Here is a 19,214-nt window from a genome sequence, read left to right on the forward strand (position 1 = left end):
GGGAATTGGAGGGAGAGATGAACCATGAGAGACTATGGACTCTGAGAAACAAACAGGGTTTTAGAAGGGAGGGAGGAGAGGGGATTGGTTAGCCCGGGTGATGGGTATTAAGGAGGGCACACACTGCATGGAGCACTGGGTGTTATATGAAAACAATGGATCGTGGATCACCACATCAAAAACCAATGATGTATTGTATGGTGACTAACATAACATAATAAAATTTAAAAAAAAAACACTGATTTTTTTTCCCTTAACTTTCTACCTAATCTGTTTGTTTTTTTTTTTAAGATTTTATTTATTTATCAGAGAGAGAGCACAAGCTGGGGGAGCAGCAGGCAGAGTGAGAAGCAGGCTCCCCGCTGAGAAAGGAGCCCAATACAGGACTTGATCCCAGGACCCCAGGATCATGACCTGAGCCACCCAGGCATCCCTAACTAATCTTTTTTAAAAAATAACATTGTAGGGGCGCCTGGGTGGCTCAGTTGGTTAAGCGACTGCCTTCGGCTCAGGTCATGATCCTGGAGTCCCGGGATCGAGTCCCGCATCGGGCTCCCTGCTCGGCAGGGAGTCTGCTTCTCCCTCTGACCCTCCTCCCTCTCATGCTCTCTGTCTCTCATTCTCTCTCAAATAAATAAATAAAAATCTTAAAAAAAAAAAAAATAACATTGTACTTATACCCTATTGCTATCAACATTTAAGTTTCCTGGTAATCCCTGTTTTGCTCTCTTAGACATTTGACTATCTATAGTATTACCAAACCTGAATTGCACAATCTATAAATATTGTGAAACAGGTTTCAAAGTTTTCTGAAGAAAATATACAAAAGTCTGGCCAATTTCCACACACTGTTGGCCACTTAAATAACATTTCTAATTAGGTTATAAGTAAAGAGGATTTCATTACATTACAATTTTGTTTAAAATAGCCTCCATCTCTATACTGGTACTGTCAACAGAGAAAAGTACAGTATTCTCTCTCATTTAGAGAAACTATGAGGTTTTGCTCCTTTGGTAAATATCCAAATTGATTAGAAGTGTGAATATACATATTCTTCTGAAATAATTCCTCAACCAATGAATGATTAAAAACTTCCAAATTGGACATTACAACACTTTCGCAAATAAACGTCTTCTTTCCTGGGTAATGGAAAATCCTATCATGCCCTTTCATTTTAAGTAAATAACTCACATGATTCAAATTATCACTAACCATTAGATCAATGATAACTCAAGCCCTCTAATATATTTTAACACATTAATTCACATTCTTTAACTTTTTACCCCCTATATTTCTAAGCTGTAACTCTAAAAGATCCAGAGTTGGAGAATCAGTATTTTACACATAGTCATGTCCTGGTGATATTTTTTCCCCAATTGTTTCCTACCTTCTCTCAAACAGTAAACAAACCATCCTGGAGTCAGACACAGAATCAAACATACTTAAAGAAAACTACAGGTGTACTTTTAGATTTATACCGCTTAACAAATCCAAGTGGCATTTCATGTAACTTCTAAAATAAGTTTATCTACTAGATAAAAACTAAAAATCCCAAGTCTCAAACTGAATAATAATTTTTAATAATAAAATCATCTTGGGCGCCTGGGTGGCTCAGTCATTAAGCATCTGCCTTCGGCTCAAGTCATGATTCCAGGGACTGAGCCCTGCATTAGGCTCCCTGCTCAGCGGGAAGCCTGTTTCTCCCTCTCCCACTCCCCCTACTTGTGTTCCCTCTCTCGCTGTGTCTCTCTCTGTCAAATAAATAAATAAAATCTTTTAAAAATAATAATAAAATCATCTTTCCACACAATTCTTTATGATTCACAATCAGGAATGAAGAATTATAGAACAATGAGGTTAGACTAAAAACCTAACAATATAATATTTCTGAATGGCTATCATAAAGAATATAAGTCAAATCCTTAAGGACTCCATTCAGAGTCATCTGTAATTCTCAAATGTATTATCCAGCATTGTTTTTATTAAGTGGACCATCCTGGGACTTTACAATCGTTTGTTAAGTCTTTGTCACAGGACTGAAATCTCCATTTGCTGGTCTGTGACTGGCATTTTGAAGAACAGGCAAAACAATGAAGCATGAGTTAGTTCACCCAAGATTAAGAAATAGAATCATATTCCCAACCTCCCAATATAACTTAAGTTTATGATCTTAGTTGTTGTCCTAGTCAAATTCAAACTTTGATTTCTTATGAATATATCTTTTGATGTTCTTTGAATATCTTAGGATGAAAAAATATCGCTACTAAGCTGCAAAATATATTATCAATAACTAGATTTTTTATCTTAATGTTGTGTCAGCATAAATTTACAATATTTAAGTGTTTAATTCAATAAACATTTATTGAAGTTTACTATTTATGAAGCCCCTTCAGGCTCTACCAGACATTTAAGTAAGACAAAAGCTTTGACCTCAATGAGCTGACAAAACAAATACCTACATTACAAAACATGGTGTAAGTGCCACAACGAAAGCTTAGGAAAATACCATAGGCCTTTGGAGAAGAGAGATAACAATCTGTTTTGGTTCAGAGAAAACCATGTGAACCAAGACATGAGGGGAAATAGGATGAGCAAGGAACATGTTTAGGAAACAGTGAAAGCTTGGCTAGAGCCCAGTGCACAGGGAGGAAATAAGACTCCAAAGATAGAGAAGAGCCAAGCTGCCTACAAAGGGCTTTAAGTCAGGCTGAGCACCTATAATAAAGTCACTGCATGTGGCTGCTACAAACAAGACTGTGCCTCTTGGGGAGAGAAAAGTAACTGACGAAATAAGCTATGTTGAAAGCACAGGAACAAAATGGGTTACTAAAGCCTGCTATAGGGGCGCCTGGGTGGCTCAGTCGGTTAAGCATCTGCCTTCAGCTCAGGTCATTATCCCGGGGTCCTGGGATCGAGCCCCACATCTAGTCCCACATTGGGCTCCCTGCACAGCGGGGAGCCTGCTTCTCCGGCTCCTGCTCCCCCTGCTTGTGCTCTGGTGCGTGCTCTCACTCTCTCTCTGTCAAATAAATAAATAAAATATTTTTAAAAATAAATAAATAAAGCCTGCTATAAACCAAAAAAGGGTATATGAAGGGTCAGAACCAAGTGATTCCCAGGAGACATTGGAAATGGAAAGATGATGTACTTAGAATCTACTGGACTTGGTAGATTTGGTATTCAGGGCAATGAAGATGGAAGGGGGCAGTCAAAAGATCAGGCCACAGTTCTGAACCTGGATGACCAGAAGAATCTAAGTGCCCTAATGAAAACAGATAAGTCAAGGGGAAGAACTGGACTTTTTGTATTGTTTAGTTCAGGGGAAGAAAGGTGAAAATGACATCCAAGTCTGGACATGTTACATTTGAGGAATAAGGTACAAACATCTGGCACACAATTAGAAACATCATCAGAGTACTAAAGAGGACTCCATCATGAGGATGAGATTTCAGTTCTCTCCACAGAAAAAATGCTTCAAGGAGTATAAGTAAACAAGACAAAATATTAAAACACAGATGAAAGATGAAGATAGAATCTTGGAGAATTATGACATTTAAAGAATGAGAAAAAGAATAGAACCTAATAAAAGTGACTATTGGCCTAAAGTAAGGCATGAAGCAAAATGTCTTAAGAACTACAATGTCTGTCTGGGCGCCTGGGTGGCTCAGATGGTTAAGCGTCTGCCTTCAGCTCAGGTCATGATCTCAGGGTCCTGGGATCGAGTCTCGCATTGGGTTCCCTGCTCAGTGCAGAGCCTGCTTCTCCCTCTCCCTCTGCCACTCCCTCTGCTTGTGCTCTTCTGTCTATCTCTCTGTCAAATAAATAAATAAAATCTTTAAAAAAAAGAACTACAATGTCTGATAAGAATTTTAATAAGGAGAAGCTATCTTTACAATGTCAAACACTGAAAAAGACCCAAGAAAGATAAGTACCCAGAAAAATAAAAGCCCATTGGAATGCATCATTGAGAAATGCTGTGATTTTTAAGAAGTCGGGATAGCAAGGATTTGGGAAGGAGAGATGGCAATAGAGAGGAGTCACTGATCTTAGCAGTCTTTTAAAAATAGCAAAACCCACTATCCTATCTCCAAGGCAAAGGACTACAGTCAAATTCTAATATAAATCCAGTAGGTGGCTGGTAAAGCCACTGGAGGTGAAGGGGAGAAAAAAATCCTTTACTTGTAGCATTTTATGATTTCCATGATGTAAATACTACCACCATGGCTGATTTCAAGCTGCCAAAAGTTGGCAAAATTCTTGAAAACTTAGCAATGGTTGACAGTACAAGCCAACTCCAACACAGCACTGCAAACCGCCTATTTTACTATCTGCTCTGCAACTGAGCAATTCTGTCACAGCTTTCCTCTAAACTCAACAGATCATTCAACTCTATCATTCTCTGGGACAACCTTTCAGCAATTCACAGAAGTCTTCCCTATTCTTGTTACATTTAGCTTTCTCAACTGTATTGCAATGAAAAAGGGTTAGATGTTGAAAGCCAAATGGCTTCCAGGCATGCCTGTCTTCACTAAGAAAGTCACAAAACAAGAATCATAGGTACCAAAAAGCCTTCCTATGACCATTTTATAATTGTTTCCTTTGTTAATGTCAATTCCCCAACTAAACCTGAAATGTCTTAAAGATAGAGAACTTGATTCAAGACCTGTATTCCCACAACCTACATTGGCTCTTGGCATAGTTCCACTGTTGATTAACCAAATTTTTTTAAACAAATAAGCTCTGTATCAATGCAAGGATTAAATAACAAAGTGTCAATAGAGTAAGCAAAAGAGACAAGAACCAAACATCTCAAATGAATCCCAGTCCTACTGAGAAGCACCAGAAATATGGGAGAGGACATTAAACTAAATCTAGACACCTGGGGCACTCCAATCCAGCACTGCCACTTGCTAGTAGGGCGCTGGTAGTCCTTTCAGTTGCAGTTGCAAATGAAAAATGGACAGTAATACCATGCACACAGGTTGATCTTAGATTTAATATAAACACATTTAGGCAGCACCTAGCAGGAGGAGGTACTTGCTTGTCTGCTTGGTACAGTTCAGAAGACTACACTGGTATGGACACTGGACATTGCTCAAATATATTGCCAAGAGTACCAAGGAGGCCCACCTCTGTCATGGGACTATGGCTGCTCAGCTGCTAAAGATTTTTTATACTCTGTCCCCAATGACCTGTGGACATCACCCAATCCACAAATTCCTTTCACAGTCATGCCCTGGACTCCCAGGTCCCACAACAATATGGAGACCAAAAAGTCCACCTAAAAGCACTTTCAGAAAGAGCAAAAAATGTTATGACAAACTAGGTGGGAACAAGCTACCAGTTAGATTCCTACTTATGTCCATAAGAGGACATTCAACATCAACAAGGAAGTTCATCAACAAACCAAAACAATGGACCCATTCATAATGTAAACAAACTTCAAGGGAAGAACCTAGTTTCTAATATTTCAAAACTGTCACCTCCTCCACCCCATATCCTTCCAAATACAACTGTCTTCATGGTATTCCATATTACCTTCTATCCTTTAGGTTATGCTTCCTATGCAAGTTTCTCCAGACATCTGAAGTAGAATTATTGTCAAAATACTAAACATATATACAGAAACACAGAAGTTTATTTACTTTCCAAAAGAAATGACCAGCCTTGAGAAATACGGCAATAATATTCGTAATTTAATTTTTCCACTAATTAATTGCTATTTGTCTACTGACAAGGGCATGAAGTTAGTTACAGGTGGAAGAGAATAATTTAAACTTAGTATATCTGTGTATCAAAAAGTTTCTCACGTTGGACATCTGTCCTCCAAATTCCATAAAGTTTCCTAGACATACATGTGTTCTGAGGCGCAAACACACACTTCTCCATTAACACCAGAACACTTAGAAGCAAAGGAAGATCTCTGAAAGATTATTAATTCTGAACTTGATATCCATATCGTGTTAACATTCTTTCCATTAAGTACACATTAAACGCTTTCTGAAACCCAAAGTCATATACCCACGCCCTCAAACCCCTTTCCCTCACGCTGGGATCCTCCTTCCCCCGACACCCCCTAATCTCCTGCACTTTCCAGGGTGATTTTGGGCTCTCCATCTCCTATGGCCCCAGGGAAGCGCCTCCCCTTCCTCCAGGCTCCGGAGGCTCTGCGCAGGCGGCGCATTCGTTCTTGTCCTCTCGAGAGAGAACAGCGCGCACCTGCAGACAGAAGCCGCGCTTGGAAGTGCACGAGTGACTGAGCCGTTTCCCCCGGCTCGAGGCAGGTGTGGGGACGGCCGGCCACCGTCCGCCGGCCGCCCCCGGGCAGGCGGGGTCCGAGGAGTCCCCGGATGACGAGCAGGGGGTGGGTGCCGGGCCACCCTTGCCGCCGGCCCCGAGGAGACGCTTACACAATATCGCGGCGGCCCCTTGGCGCTACCGGGTAGGATTCACACACTTCCCGCGCCTCGGCGCCAAAGGGCGCCCGGCAGGGACAGAGCCAGGCCCGGACGTCTCTCGGGGCGCAGCGCGGTCTCACGCCGGGCGGGACGACAGAGAGGACAGGCGGGGTACGAATCCTCGGCGAGGTCGCCCGGCCCGACCTGAACCCGTGGAAGACGCGATCCCGAACCCCACGAAGTCCCGGCCGCGCTCACCTCTCGCAGGTGTCCGCCGAGCCCACCTCCTCCTCCTCCGCCGCCATGACCGCCGTCACTGCGCGAGCCCCGGACCGCGCCTACAAGCCGGCTGACAGGCCGACTGGGTCACCGGGGGCCGCCGCCGCCCTTAAGGCCACCGCCGCCCGCGCATGCGTCGCCCTCCCCCTCGCACGATGGGGCGGCGCGGCCGCGCGCGAGCGCGTGCCCGGCTATCTCCACCCGCGTTTACCAGCTGCGCGTGCGCCCTAATGCCTGGCGCTGTCGTGTATGGGCGCTGGGCGGGGCTGTCAACCGAGGAACGCGTAAGGCTCACCTGGCCCTGTTAGGTAGTAACTGGTTTCGGTGATGACCGTGTTAATGCACCAAACGCTAATATTAACTGTCAGTGCTGGGCACGAGGCAGTCATTCTGGAAGTACCCTGGGACCTTCGCTGGAAGAGCTAAGATAGTATCCCGATAGACGCTGCATTGGTGAATGGAACTGCCTCAATGGAGGGGACTCCGGCCTTCCGCCAGCCGGTCCCTCCAGGTGGGTAGCCAAGGGGAAAGGGTGACTCAGGACTCTTCAGTCAATATTCACTGACGTGCTGGGGTTACAGTAGTGGCCAGAACCAGCAACTCCCGTGTGCCCCGCTCGCTGTATATATTGGAGGGATGTAAAGTCAGTGTTTAGGTACTTAGAGTTCTTGAGGGGGATTCACTAACATAAATGTCAACATTCTTGACCTGTTTTCAAGTCTTTTAGCCATCAGATACTGCCTGGTTTTGTAATTACACCTCTCCCTACGGTAGAGGCCAAAGGCAGGCTGCCCCCAAATGTGCCATTTTGGCATAATTATTATTTTAAATAAAAGTTATTTAAGAGAATCTATGTAGGAAGGACACTCAGACCCTCCTCTGTCCCCTGAAAACAGGAAATAAATTTCCATGTGATAGGTACCCTCTCTGCACCAGGAGGTAAAGAGACAGCCTTATCACCAGAGATGGGAAATTTAGAGCCAAGAAGGCTTTATAAACAACCCTAGCTACTTTTTACTAATTTACTACCCCAGCCCAAATTCTGTTTAGAATTCCTTACTAATTGAAGCTTTCAAAGTTAACTTTTCTATATCCTGTCAATTCTTCACAGATATATTGTCTCTCTGTCTGAAAAGTATAAAAACTTCCTGCCTTGGTCATTTCTTTAGGTCTCAATTTCATTATTGGGCCTCTGTGTACGTGTAATAACCGTTGGATTTTTTTCTTCTGTTAATCTGTCTCATATAAATTTAAGTCCAGTTGGAAGATCTTGAAGGTAGAGAAGAATTTTTCCTTCCCTTCGCTATCATTCATCCATTCTTGTGTACTGTGTGCCTACTATGAGTCCACTCTGTTTTAGTAGCAGAAAAACAATGTATTAAAAAGGTCTGAGAATGGATCTCCCAAAGTTCTAGGACAACCTAGTGCTATTTCCAAATCCACTTCCTTTTGGTGACCTACTATCCAATTACCTTGAGTGAGAATGCTTATGTTGGAAGATCACCAGCACTTACTTTGACTCTCCAATCGGATAGTCAGGTTGTGACACTTTTAAGGCAAGTACATGGCCTGCTCTGCATGTTATTCCTGAGCTGTGCAGTCCAAAAAACTAAATGCAGCCATTGTATCACCAAAACTAAGTGTACCATACAGATTGATGCCTGGTGCCCCACTGGTTCCAAGGTTGGCTTTAATCCCAACAGGGATTTTTTTTAGGGAAAACGCCATCGTAGGGATCTGGGCCTTTATCCGATGTCTGCCAAGCAAGCACTTGTAAACCAGAATGAGGCTGAGACATGGAGGGTTTTCTAGGGCTTCAATGGCCTGACTGACCTATAAATTCTTATAAAGTGTTGTAATTAAACAAAGTGAGAAAGTAAGTACAGTAGGGAGATAATAAGGACATGGGATAGGGGCACTTGGGTGACTCAGTTGCTTAAGCGTCCAACTCTTGATACTGGCTCAGGTCATGATCTCAGGTCATGAGACCAAGCCCCATGTTGGGCTCTGTTCTCAGCATGGAGTCTGCCTGAGATTCTTTCTTCCTTTCCCTCTGCCCTTCTCCCCACCCCGCCTGCCCACTCGTGTGTGCTGGCACTCTCTTTCTCTCTCTCAATCTTTACAATAAATAAATAAATAAAATCTTTAAAAAAAAAAAAAAGAAAAATGACATGGGATAGTAAGGAAAAATGATACCTGGATCAAGGGAAGAACCCAGACACCCAACTGTATGACCTTGGGGGGAAAAAAAATCACATGATGAGGGCTTCTCAGACTCTAATCTGCATGCAGACTTTTTGGAGATATTGTTAAATTGCAGATTCCAATTCTGTGGGTCTGGTATGGGGCCTAATTATTAATTAATAGAGATTATTTCTAATCAGCTCCCAGTGATGCCTGTGGTTTTGCACACCACCCTTTAAATAACGAAGCTCTAGAGCAACCACTGGAACTTTCTGCAGTGATGAAAATGGTCTAGGGCGCCTGGGTGGCTCAGTTGGTTAAGCGACTGCCTTCGGCTCAGGTCATGATCCTGGAGTCCTGGGATCGAGTCCCGCATCGGGCTCCCTGCTCAGCGGGGAGTCTGCTTCTCCCTCTGACCCTCCCCCCTCTCATGCTCTCTCTATCTCATTCTCTCTCTCAAATAAATAAATAAAATCTTTAAAAAAAAAAAAAAAGAAAAAAGAAAATGGTCTAAATCCCACTGTCCAGTAAAGTAGCCATGAACTACATGTAGCTATAGAGCATTTGAAATCTGTCTAGTGTGACTGAATTTTTTATTTTAATTAACTTAAATTTAAAAATCCACATGGGGCTAATGGCTACCATGTTGGACAGTAAGGTCTAGATCTTATACTCATTTATGAAAATGAGAGTTTGAAACTGGATGATTCTCTACATTCCTTCTGGTGTTCTGTGGTTCCAAGTTGTTTTCAAGATGTGTATGGAAGGAGGAGATTGATGAGAAGGCAGTTGTTATAGATGTTAAAATTTGGAGTGAAGGACTGGGAATTAAGAGCTCTACCACAGAGGGGTGGGGGGAAGAGGGGTGTGGTCCCTTAAGGGCTGGATTCTAGAACTCAGGGTAGAATTGCCCTCCAGAGACATGAGACTCTGACTAGCCAGTGAATATCAGTTGAACTCTTGCGAAGCAGATGAAAGGCCTCCCCTAGCAAGATTCTAAAGATCCTTTAGCAGGCCCTAAAGGAAAGGAGTGAGTAATCCCACCACATCAAAATGTCAAATCTCTGTGTGAAAAAAGACAGGCATAATAAAACACAATGCGAAAATTTGAAACAGACCTATGTTTAATATCTTCAATATATAAAGAAAAATTAAATAATAAAAAAGTAGAAAATAGAGTTTAAAAATCCTTCTCAGAAGAGAAAACTGTCAAGCCATAAACAGGCACAAGATGCTTCTACTCACCTGGGATCAAGGAAATGGAAATTCAAACCATGATGACATAAATGAAAAAGGTTCATGGTGCTAAGTATTGGCAAGAACCTGGATCAATGGGGAATACATCTACCCAGTCCATGGGAGTGCCAGTTGATACAGCCATTTGGAAAACGGTTTGGAAGTTACCTGTCTGAAAATGTAAAATTAACTCTCTGACCCAGCAATTTAATTTCTGGGTATCAGGCCTTTCTCATGTGCACATAGAGACATATAAAAGGATGTTTCCTTCGGTTACTCTAACAGAAAGAAGGAAAGAAAAGAAACAAAATTAATAAGAATGCCCATGATTAAATACTCCCATAATATGAAATACCATGACAGCAATTAATAAAAATGAGGTAAATCTATATGCACTAATTTGGAAAGCTCTCCAGAGCATACTGATAGGTAGACAAAGCAAAATCCATGGAATATGAGCCAAAAGTTGGTTCTTTGAGATTAATAAAATTGATAAACTCCTAGCTAACTAATCAAGAAAAAAAAAAGCATGAATGAAGACTATCAGGTTTGGAAAAAGGATGTGACCGCAGATCTTACCAACATTAGGATGATAAGGAGGCAATATTACAAATAGCTTTATGCCAATGAATTTGACAACTTAGATAAAATAGACAAGATATTTAGAGAACATTATTTGCCAAAAACTGACAAGATAAAAATAAGAAACTTGAACAACTCAATATTTATTTTTTAAAGCTTGAATTTTTTAAAAACTTATTTTTTAAAAACTTCCCACAGAGAAGTATTTTTTCAAATAATTAAGTAATCACCCCCATGGTAGAGTAAGAAGGTCATAAATTCTTTACTGCTTCTCACATTGAAAGTTGGAATCTATTTTCTCTCCCCTTCAGTCTGAGCTGTGATTTGTTTTGACCATTAAAACGTGGCAGAAATGATGCTGCAATTTCCACCGCTGGAACTTAAGGGATTGAGAGCTTCAATATTTACCAATTCTTATAATTCCTTTTGAAAGTCTGACTACCCCGAGTCTACCATGCTGTGAGGAAGTTCTGCTGGCCATGTGGAGAGCACTGCAGCACCAGACTTCTAAGATTTCCAGCCCACTCTCCACCGAATGCAGCTGAGTAAATGACATCAACCGACACCAGGTAAAGTCTGTGTCCAGATGAGCTTAAATTCCTGACCCAGAGGCTGGTGAAAACAAAAACAAAATTGGTGGTTGTTTTAAGCCACTATATTTTGAAATTTGCATTTCCCTGATGACTAGTGATGTTGAGCGTCTTTTCACATGCTTATATCCTTTTTAATGAAATGTCTGTTCATGTCTCTTGCCCATTTTCTAACTGTTGAGTTTCAAGAACTTTTTATGTTCTCTAGATACTAGTTCTTTGTCAGATATATGGTCTGAAAATATTTTCTCCCTTAGGCAGCTTGTGTTCTCATCCTCATCACATGGGCTTTTGCAGAACAAAGTTTTTAATCTAATGAAATCCAATGTATTGATTTTTTAATGTGCTTATGCTTTGATGTTGTCTAAGACCTCTTTGCCTAACCTGAGGTCCCAAAGATTTTCTCCTTTGTCCTTTTCTAAAAGTTTTATGGTTTTACATTATTTTACGGTTTTACATTAAGTCCATGATTCATTTTGAGTTAATATTTGTATAAAGTAAGAGGTTTGGTTCAGGGGTGTTGTTTGTTTATTGCCTATGGCTATCTAATTGTTCCAGCACCATTTGTTGAAATCACAAATAGTTTTTGACATATTGCTCAGTAGCCTTTTGTGCTCTTATGAAGGAAGTAAGATGTGTGAGTGATGGTAGATATTTTTCAGGATAAGGAGATATGCAGGGGTGGACATGAAGAGGTGCTCAAATCCCCCTTCAAGGAAGGACTTATTCCCATCGTTGCCGTGAGAGTTTCAGTGGAACAGCTTTCCGTCCCTTCAGGGAACACCTTACCTACAAATAGCCACCTCACCAAGGTCATGTCCTTCAGAGGAAAACTCATCTAATAATGGCTGGAGGTAGGAATACAAAGGACCAACCATTTCCACCCAAAATGGGACAGTTCAGATGAGCCTTTTTGGCTCCAGAACTCCCCGTGGCTGAGGCTGTCAAGCCTGCATTGAGGCTCAGCTTCTTCCCAGTCCCACTTACCCCCTCCTTCCTATGGGTGTTGATCACAAGGGCATTCCCTGAACATTAAGCTCTGTTTCAGAGATTGCTTCCTGTGGAAGCCAAACTGTGATACTTGTTTTCATTTGTATTTAATAAGCATGGCATTTGGTTTAGGTGTTGACAGGTGAAAAGGTTATAACTTGGTGGTTTTTATGCTATGATTATAGGAGCCAGTCATGACAGGAAAACTTTCCTCAGAAAGTCTACTCTCAACACGCACCACTGCAAATGAGGAAAGGAAGCTGAAGGTAGGGAGAAGACAGATATGAGTGGTAAGATTAGCACAGGCATGCATAAAAAAAGAAAGAGAAGATCACAAGTGAAATAGAGTGAGAACTGCACTATGATGTCCCTTCTGTCACCATGGCTTGTAGTGGTGCCAACACTGGGAAGGTGGATGTGTGGGTCAGTATCCAGAAGTACAGCAGGGCCAAATCTCCCATCCACATTTGAAGGTGGGAGCAGGGAGGAGAGGGTAAAGGGGCTTGCATTCAATTTCCGGGCATGTCCCCTGCCCCCAGGAAATTTGAAGTCATGATGATTTGGGGAGAGAAGTTTCACAGTGTTCCTTTCCTCTACCTTCCATATCATTTGATTATAGTAGAAGAACCCTGGATTTTTATTTTCAGTAGAATCAATGTTTCTTAAAACATTTTCCCTACCATATTTCAAATCTTTTAACCTTTATTTTCCTTCTGGTTGTTTTTTTTTTTTTCTTGTCAGTGCATGCTGAACTAATAGGCATCCTCATAAATCAGGAAAATGTCCTCCAAAATGTTGACATTGAAAATGTCAGTTGCCTTTCTGTTTGAACTTCCAAGAGCAAAACCCTTCTATGTAGTCATTATTTATGCCCCTGAACATTTTGTAGCAGGGGCAGGTTTATACAGTAACAGAAAGTGTTCATACCCATAATTCCCTCTGACATTAATGTTGCCTCTTGATTTGCCCTCTCACTATTTTGAAAATGCATCCTTAGGTTTAATACAGCTTATTGAATATCCGTTCCATTTAGTCAGCACTTATGGCAGAAAACAAACAGCAACTGGTATCTTGGCTCTATTACATTTTCCGACAAGTGGGAAATATCTGTTTGTGATGCAATAAATACTTGGTTCTAAGTAATTCAGCAAATTGGCTTATTTAGCTTTAGCTCTACAGGGATGCACAGAGGGAACAATTTTTACCCGTCATTGATTCCACACTGAAATATGTCGATTGTCTATGCCTGCAGCTGGAAAAATTTTGTGGTGGTATGAGTGAATGAGCAGTTAGTGGAAATGCTGTTCTAAGTCACTGCAAAACTAGGAGTAATATTATTGTTTACCTACACAGTTCGAGCCAGCTCTTATTAGCTCATGAGAGTCAATTGTTAAATATTCCAGAATTTTTGAGCTGGATATGAAACCTTGGAACTTTGAAATTGGGGACTATATATGCCACAGAAACTGGCAATTGAAATCTGGGCTTTTTTTTTTTTTTAATATCTGGTTAACCAACGCACCATTGCCTACTCTACCTTAATGTAGGAGAGTTACAAAGAAGATGGCAATATGATTTCACTCATGTGGAATTTAAGAAACAAAACAGATGAACATAGGGGAAGGGAGGGAAAAATAAAATAAGACAAAATCAGAGAGGGAGACAAACCATAAGAGACTCTTAACTCTAGGAAATAAGCTGAAGGTTGCTGGAGGGGAGGTAGGTGAGGGGAAGGGATAACTGGGTGATGGGCATTAAGGAGGGCACTTGATATAATGAGCACTGGGTGTTCTATGCAACTGATGAATCATTAAACTCTACCTTCTAAACTAATAATATACTCTAGGTTAATTAATCAACTTTAAATTTAAAAGAAGGAGATGGCAAGCAAAGAAATGAAGGTTTCACAAGAAAGTGAATAAACTCAAGTAAACTGAAAATACACAAAGAAACAGATGACAAGGGTATAACAACTTTCTGTAATGGTACACAGATATTCATAAGCATATTTAAGCACTTAAAAACTAGAGATCTGATTATAAGATCAAGCAAGTGTGGTAAGGATTCATGAAAGTGAGTCTCAACTAAGACTTATTTTCTTTTAAGTTGAGATATACAGCATGAATCATAATGATTACCACAAAGTGAACCCCCACATAAGCACAATCCAGATGATTAAGCAAATTTTGCAGAAGGGACACTCTAGAAGAAAGTAATGGAGCAGGCAATGTAGGTAGACATGCAACAGAAGAAATTACTTGCAGCTCCATAACAGATATTTGAGCTTGACGAATATCAGTTGGACAACATAACCTGCTCTGGATTTTTATTTTGTTTTAATATTAAGATGCTGCAAATCAATTTATGAGAACTTTTTTAGCTGTGCTGATGAAGATACAGTTAATAGCTAAGTTTAGGGCTTTTGTCTGGGTAATTTCTCCTTTGAGATTTGATGATATTGCTTAGCTATCCTCCCCTCTTAGCATAGTCTCTGATTTAGTGGACCCTTGACCCTTAAGCAACACGGGCTTGAACTGGGTGGGCCCACTTACATGCGGATTTTTTTTTTTTTTTTTAATACAGTATAGTGCTGTAAACATATTTTCTCTTATGATTTTCTTAATAACATTTTCTTTTCTCTAGCTTACTTTATTCTAGGAATGAAGTATGTAATCCATATAACATACAAAATATATGTTAATTGACCATTTGTTATAGGTAAGGCTTCTGGTCAACAATAGATTATTCATAGTCAAATTTGGGAAGAGGCAGGGGTGCTGGGTGGCTCAGTTGGTTAAGCAGATGCTTTGGCTTTGGCTCAGGTCATGATCCCAAGGTCCTGGGATCTATCCCCACATTGGGCTCCCTGCTTAGCAGGGAGTCTGCTTCTCCCTCTGCCTCTCCCACTGCTTTTGTGCTCTCTCTCTCTCTCTGTGTGTGTCAAATAAAATCTTTTAAAAAATATTGGGGGGAGAGTCAAAGTTATACATGAATTTTCACTGTGCAGGGGGTCAGTACCCCTAACCTCCATTTATTCAAGGGTCGACTAATATCTTTACATGCAGTAAAGGAAGTGAGTTATTATTAAATATCTTTCAAGTTCAGTAGCATATGCAGTATATGCATTGCTCTCTGCTACTTTTGCATTAACTCATCAGTCTCCCAAAGCTAGACATTTAAACCATCATTTATGTACATATGTGCAATTCTTTTTTTTGGAGGGGGAAAGTTGTATATTAACAAAAGTGATAATTTTAATGATAACCAACATGTAGTTTTACTAGATTGAATCTATCCTTTTTTACCATAAAAATTTATTCTGCACAATAAAACCTTTCAAACAAAAATTATACTGTAGCATGAGATTACACTAAAATGATTTACCAAAATAATTATACCCTCAGTAGTGAGCCCATCCTGTAAGCCTTGATTTCCATCCTTGGGGTCCAGCAAAGCTTCCAGTTCTCCACATCTGAGTCTGGTCACAGACCACTGGAGAAACATCAGAGTACTTGTCAGTGGCTGCAGTTGGTTATATTTTGCTAGTCTGCCTGCCAACTTTCACTGCGGTTGGTCCTATCTCACCTGAAGGATAATAATTCCTTGAGAATAGAGATGTGTTCTCTACTTCCTTTATAATTCTCAGAAGTTCTTAGAACTATCTTGGAATCTGTACACTGTGAGGACCAAATAAACCCTGTTTGTTGACTGAATTACAGCTCAGGTGTAAGTAACACCTGCAAGGAATTAAAAATGCTACCTGATTAAGCCAATTGATCTTTCCATCATTCTTAACAGTTAATATTATTTTAATGAAACAAATGGGAAGTCAGGAATAGAGAGGTTCTATTACTTACCAACAACTATACAGAGAAATGGTAGCAAGAACCAAGAGTAATTTTCTCTCTTTGTATCATAGCCCCAGTGTGGTGGTGCTGGCTGTCCCATGAGGTGGTAGTGGGTTGTTAAAAAGCTATCCTACCACATACCCCCGTTGCTAAGGCACTCTCCTGGAGTTGTGTTTCTAGCAATGGTGATAGATTTGCATCTATTGCAGGGTAGTTGAAAAGAGTAATGTAGCTGTCTATGAATTAGACAAGACTAGTTTTGATGGCCTTCTTAGTGTGGAGCAGTAACCACTGAGCTACTAGCCAAAGGTGTAATTTAAAGACGTAAAGCAACTGTCACCAGCGAGAGGCTGTGTTCCCATTGCCAAAAACCGCTGAGACCTCAGTTATTAACTAAATTTGTAAATCAGTCATTTACATGGGCCATTTAATTATAAGAATGCTGAATCCACTCTTTTTGCCGAGCTCCACTTCTGAGGATTGGATCAGATGGATTATTTTTCACCCTAACTGAAAACTTGGAAATCCAGTTGGTCCAGTCATAGAAACATTATCTAAAAATACCACCAAAGTCTGCTAAAAAGTTTAGGCTCTTAACCACAAATCTCCCAACCTATTAGGAAACTAGGAATGATCTCCAGATTTAGGCCCCAGAATTTCAATTAAAAATAAACTAAGACTATGCTTTGATTATGATAGAAAGATAATAGATTAATACCTATGACAGATACCCATCTGTCATAGATGTAAAGATATATATATATATAAAATTATTTTAATGTAATTTTAAGTCATAATGATTTGAAAAAAATAACTTTAAACTAGTTGATTGAATTCTCAGAATTGGAGTTATGGTCAAATAGTAAATCCTAAAAGAGATATAGTTATAACCTCTTTTTTTTTTTTTCCTGAATATCTTGTCAGCATAACTGTGATTATCTTTATTTGGTTGAAAACAAATTAAAAGAAAGCAATTATCACTCTAGATAAAATATAAAGAATCTCAGTTGAAATCCAAAGCAAGAAAGAATTTAGGTACCTTATATAAATGTTTAACCATTTTAACAACTTAGAGAATAATGATTGCTGAGTTTAGTTAACAATTGGATCTTCCAAATCCAGAATGAGATGTTTCCATCGCCATACAACTGCAAATCTTAATCTTTTCCTTTCTAATTGTTTGAATTATCATGGCAGTTTAGCCTTTACTCAAGTGGAACACTTTTTTTTCTCTTGAAAGAAAGAAAACAAGGAGACATTAAATATTTCCTTTTGAATTATTCTTCAGTGCTCAAAATACAGGTTTAATTCAAAACCAGTGTTTGCACTTTGAGTAGCATACAAATCAGGATTTGAATCAAAAAACACTGAATCTATGAAAGAAACATAGTGTTGTTTTAAATTAAATTTTCTTTAAAATACAAATGACTTAAAGTTACATTAATATAATTTTTTAAATGTATTGAAAACAAAACAAAACAAAAAAACACAGTTAAATATGTAACACTAAAAGCACATGCTAGGGTGCCTAGGTGGCTCAGTGGGTTAAGCATCTGCCTTGGGCTCAGGTCATAATCCCAGGGTCCTAGGATGGAGCCTGTCCACGTTGGACTCCCTGCTCCTCAGGGAGTCTGCTTCTCCCTCTACCCCTCACCTACTTGTTCTCTCAATGTGTCTCTCTTTCTCTCTCTCCCCAAAATAAATAAATCTTTAAAAAAATTAAAAGCACGTGCTAGAACCTCTTTATATTTGTATAATTAAACATCCCCAAGTTGGGAAATATAAAAGTAAAAATTTCATATAGCAATCAGTTCCCTCTGTTGCTCACAAAGAGACCATTACCCAACTACTCATAATGATTTGAACAAAATAATAAACTTTAAACTAGTTGATTGAATTCTCAGAATTGGAGCTATGGCCAAATAGTAAATCCTAAAGATTTTCCTAGTGACTCATACTCTGTTCCTGAGCAGAAGCAGTATGTTTTTAGAGAGGTGTTGATGGAGGGGAAGGTAAATGAAAAGTGAGGCAGTAGAGCAGTAAATAAAGAGAAACTTACTGACTTCTCTGTAATAAACTGCCTTAAAAATCACCATTCTGGGACCCGCGGCCGGACGCCAGTGCATTCTGCGCCCCCCAACCATGCCCGTGGGCGTGTCCTGGGCCACCTACCTGAAAATGTTCGCTGCCAGCCTCCTGACCATGTGCGCCGGGGCCGAAGCGGTGCACAGGTACTACCGGCCGGACCTGACAATACCTGAAATTCCACCAAAGCCTGGAGAAATCAAAACGGAGCTTTTGGGACTGAAAAAGAGACAACATGAACCTCAAATTTCTCAACAATAGAAACCTCAAAATACTTAACTCTGCCAAGAACTCTGTGAATAATATTAAAAGTATTGAACATATATTTTTAAAGTTTATTGAGTCAAACTGGTTGTCTTTAAATCTAATGCAATGCTAACTGCAAGAGGTGCCCAGGTGTTAATTGATGCATTGAGATTTAATTATGGATTGACCAGTGTATCTTGAAAATTGCCAAAGTTTGTATCATCAGCTTTTTTTCCGCCCCCCCATATCATCAGCTTTTTGAATGTATTTGAATAGATACTTAATCTTGGATATCATGTGAGAAAGAATATTTACGGTGTTTCCTGCCCTTATAATTCTGGTTTATTTCTCTGAATAAGCTTGACTATCATGACAAATGGGAATTATAAATTAACTATAATGAAATTGTCATTGACAATGAAAGCTTATGGTGTGTAGTTAATAGTTCTCTAAAATTGCAAAGTGCAATTTATACTAAACTGTGAATTAAGTTGAAATATTTAAAGTTTGAAGTTCTTTTGGAATTGTGTACTTAACAAAATTACAACAAATGTCACCTGGAAAAAAAAAAAAATCACCATTCTGGAAGGCCAAGATTTTTCTTTAAAACCGAACAAAAAAAAAAGATACTGACTTTTCATTTTAAAACTTTTTTCCAGTAAAATACATATACAGAAAGGTGCACAAAACAAACATCAATCTCAATGCTTTATTTTAAAGTGAATACTAACGTGTTTATCACCCAGGTCAAGAAATGGAACATTTCCACATCCCTG

General features: G+C 39.9%; 1 protein-coding gene, 1 long non-coding RNA gene and 1 pseudogene across 2 annotated transcripts in view; 2 read left to right on the top strand and 1 right to left on the bottom strand.

Annotated features, from left to right (window-relative positions):
• ABHD5 (abhydrolase domain containing 5, lysophosphatidic acid acyltransferase) overlaps window positions 1–6,818 on the bottom strand; it is a 30,640-nt gene extending 23,822 nt beyond the window's left edge. Inside the window, exon 1 of the mRNA XM_006740597.3 lies at window positions 6,657–6,818. Coding sequence (XP_006740660.1) covers window positions 6,657–6,703 — 47 coding nt within the window. The 5' untranslated portion in view covers window positions 6,704–6,818. The remainder of the gene's footprint in view (window positions 1–6,656) is intronic.
• Window positions 6,819–6,832: 14 nt separating this feature from the next.
• LOC115943393 (uncharacterized) lies at window positions 6,833–13,158 on the top strand. Its single transcript, XR_004077962.2, has 4 exons — window positions 6,833–7,188; window positions 11,113–11,248; window positions 11,932–12,123; window positions 12,445–13,158. It is a non-coding gene; the product is annotated as an uncharacterized LOC115943393 (long non-coding RNA).
• Window positions 13,159–18,194: 5,036 nt separating this feature from the next.
• On the top strand, window positions 18,195–18,528 carry LOC102746894 (ubiquinol-cytochrome c reductase complex assembly factor 6 pseudogene; annotated as a pseudogene).
• Window positions 18,529–19,214: the final 686 nt, after the last annotated feature.

The sequence above is a fragment of the Leptonychotes weddellii genome, chromosome 1 (assembly GCF_054177405.1).
Source record: "Leptonychotes weddellii isolate Sample4059 chromosome 1, ASM5417740v2, whole genome shotgun sequence".
NCBI lineage: Eukaryota > Metazoa > Chordata > Mammalia > Carnivora > Phocidae > Leptonychotes > Leptonychotes weddellii.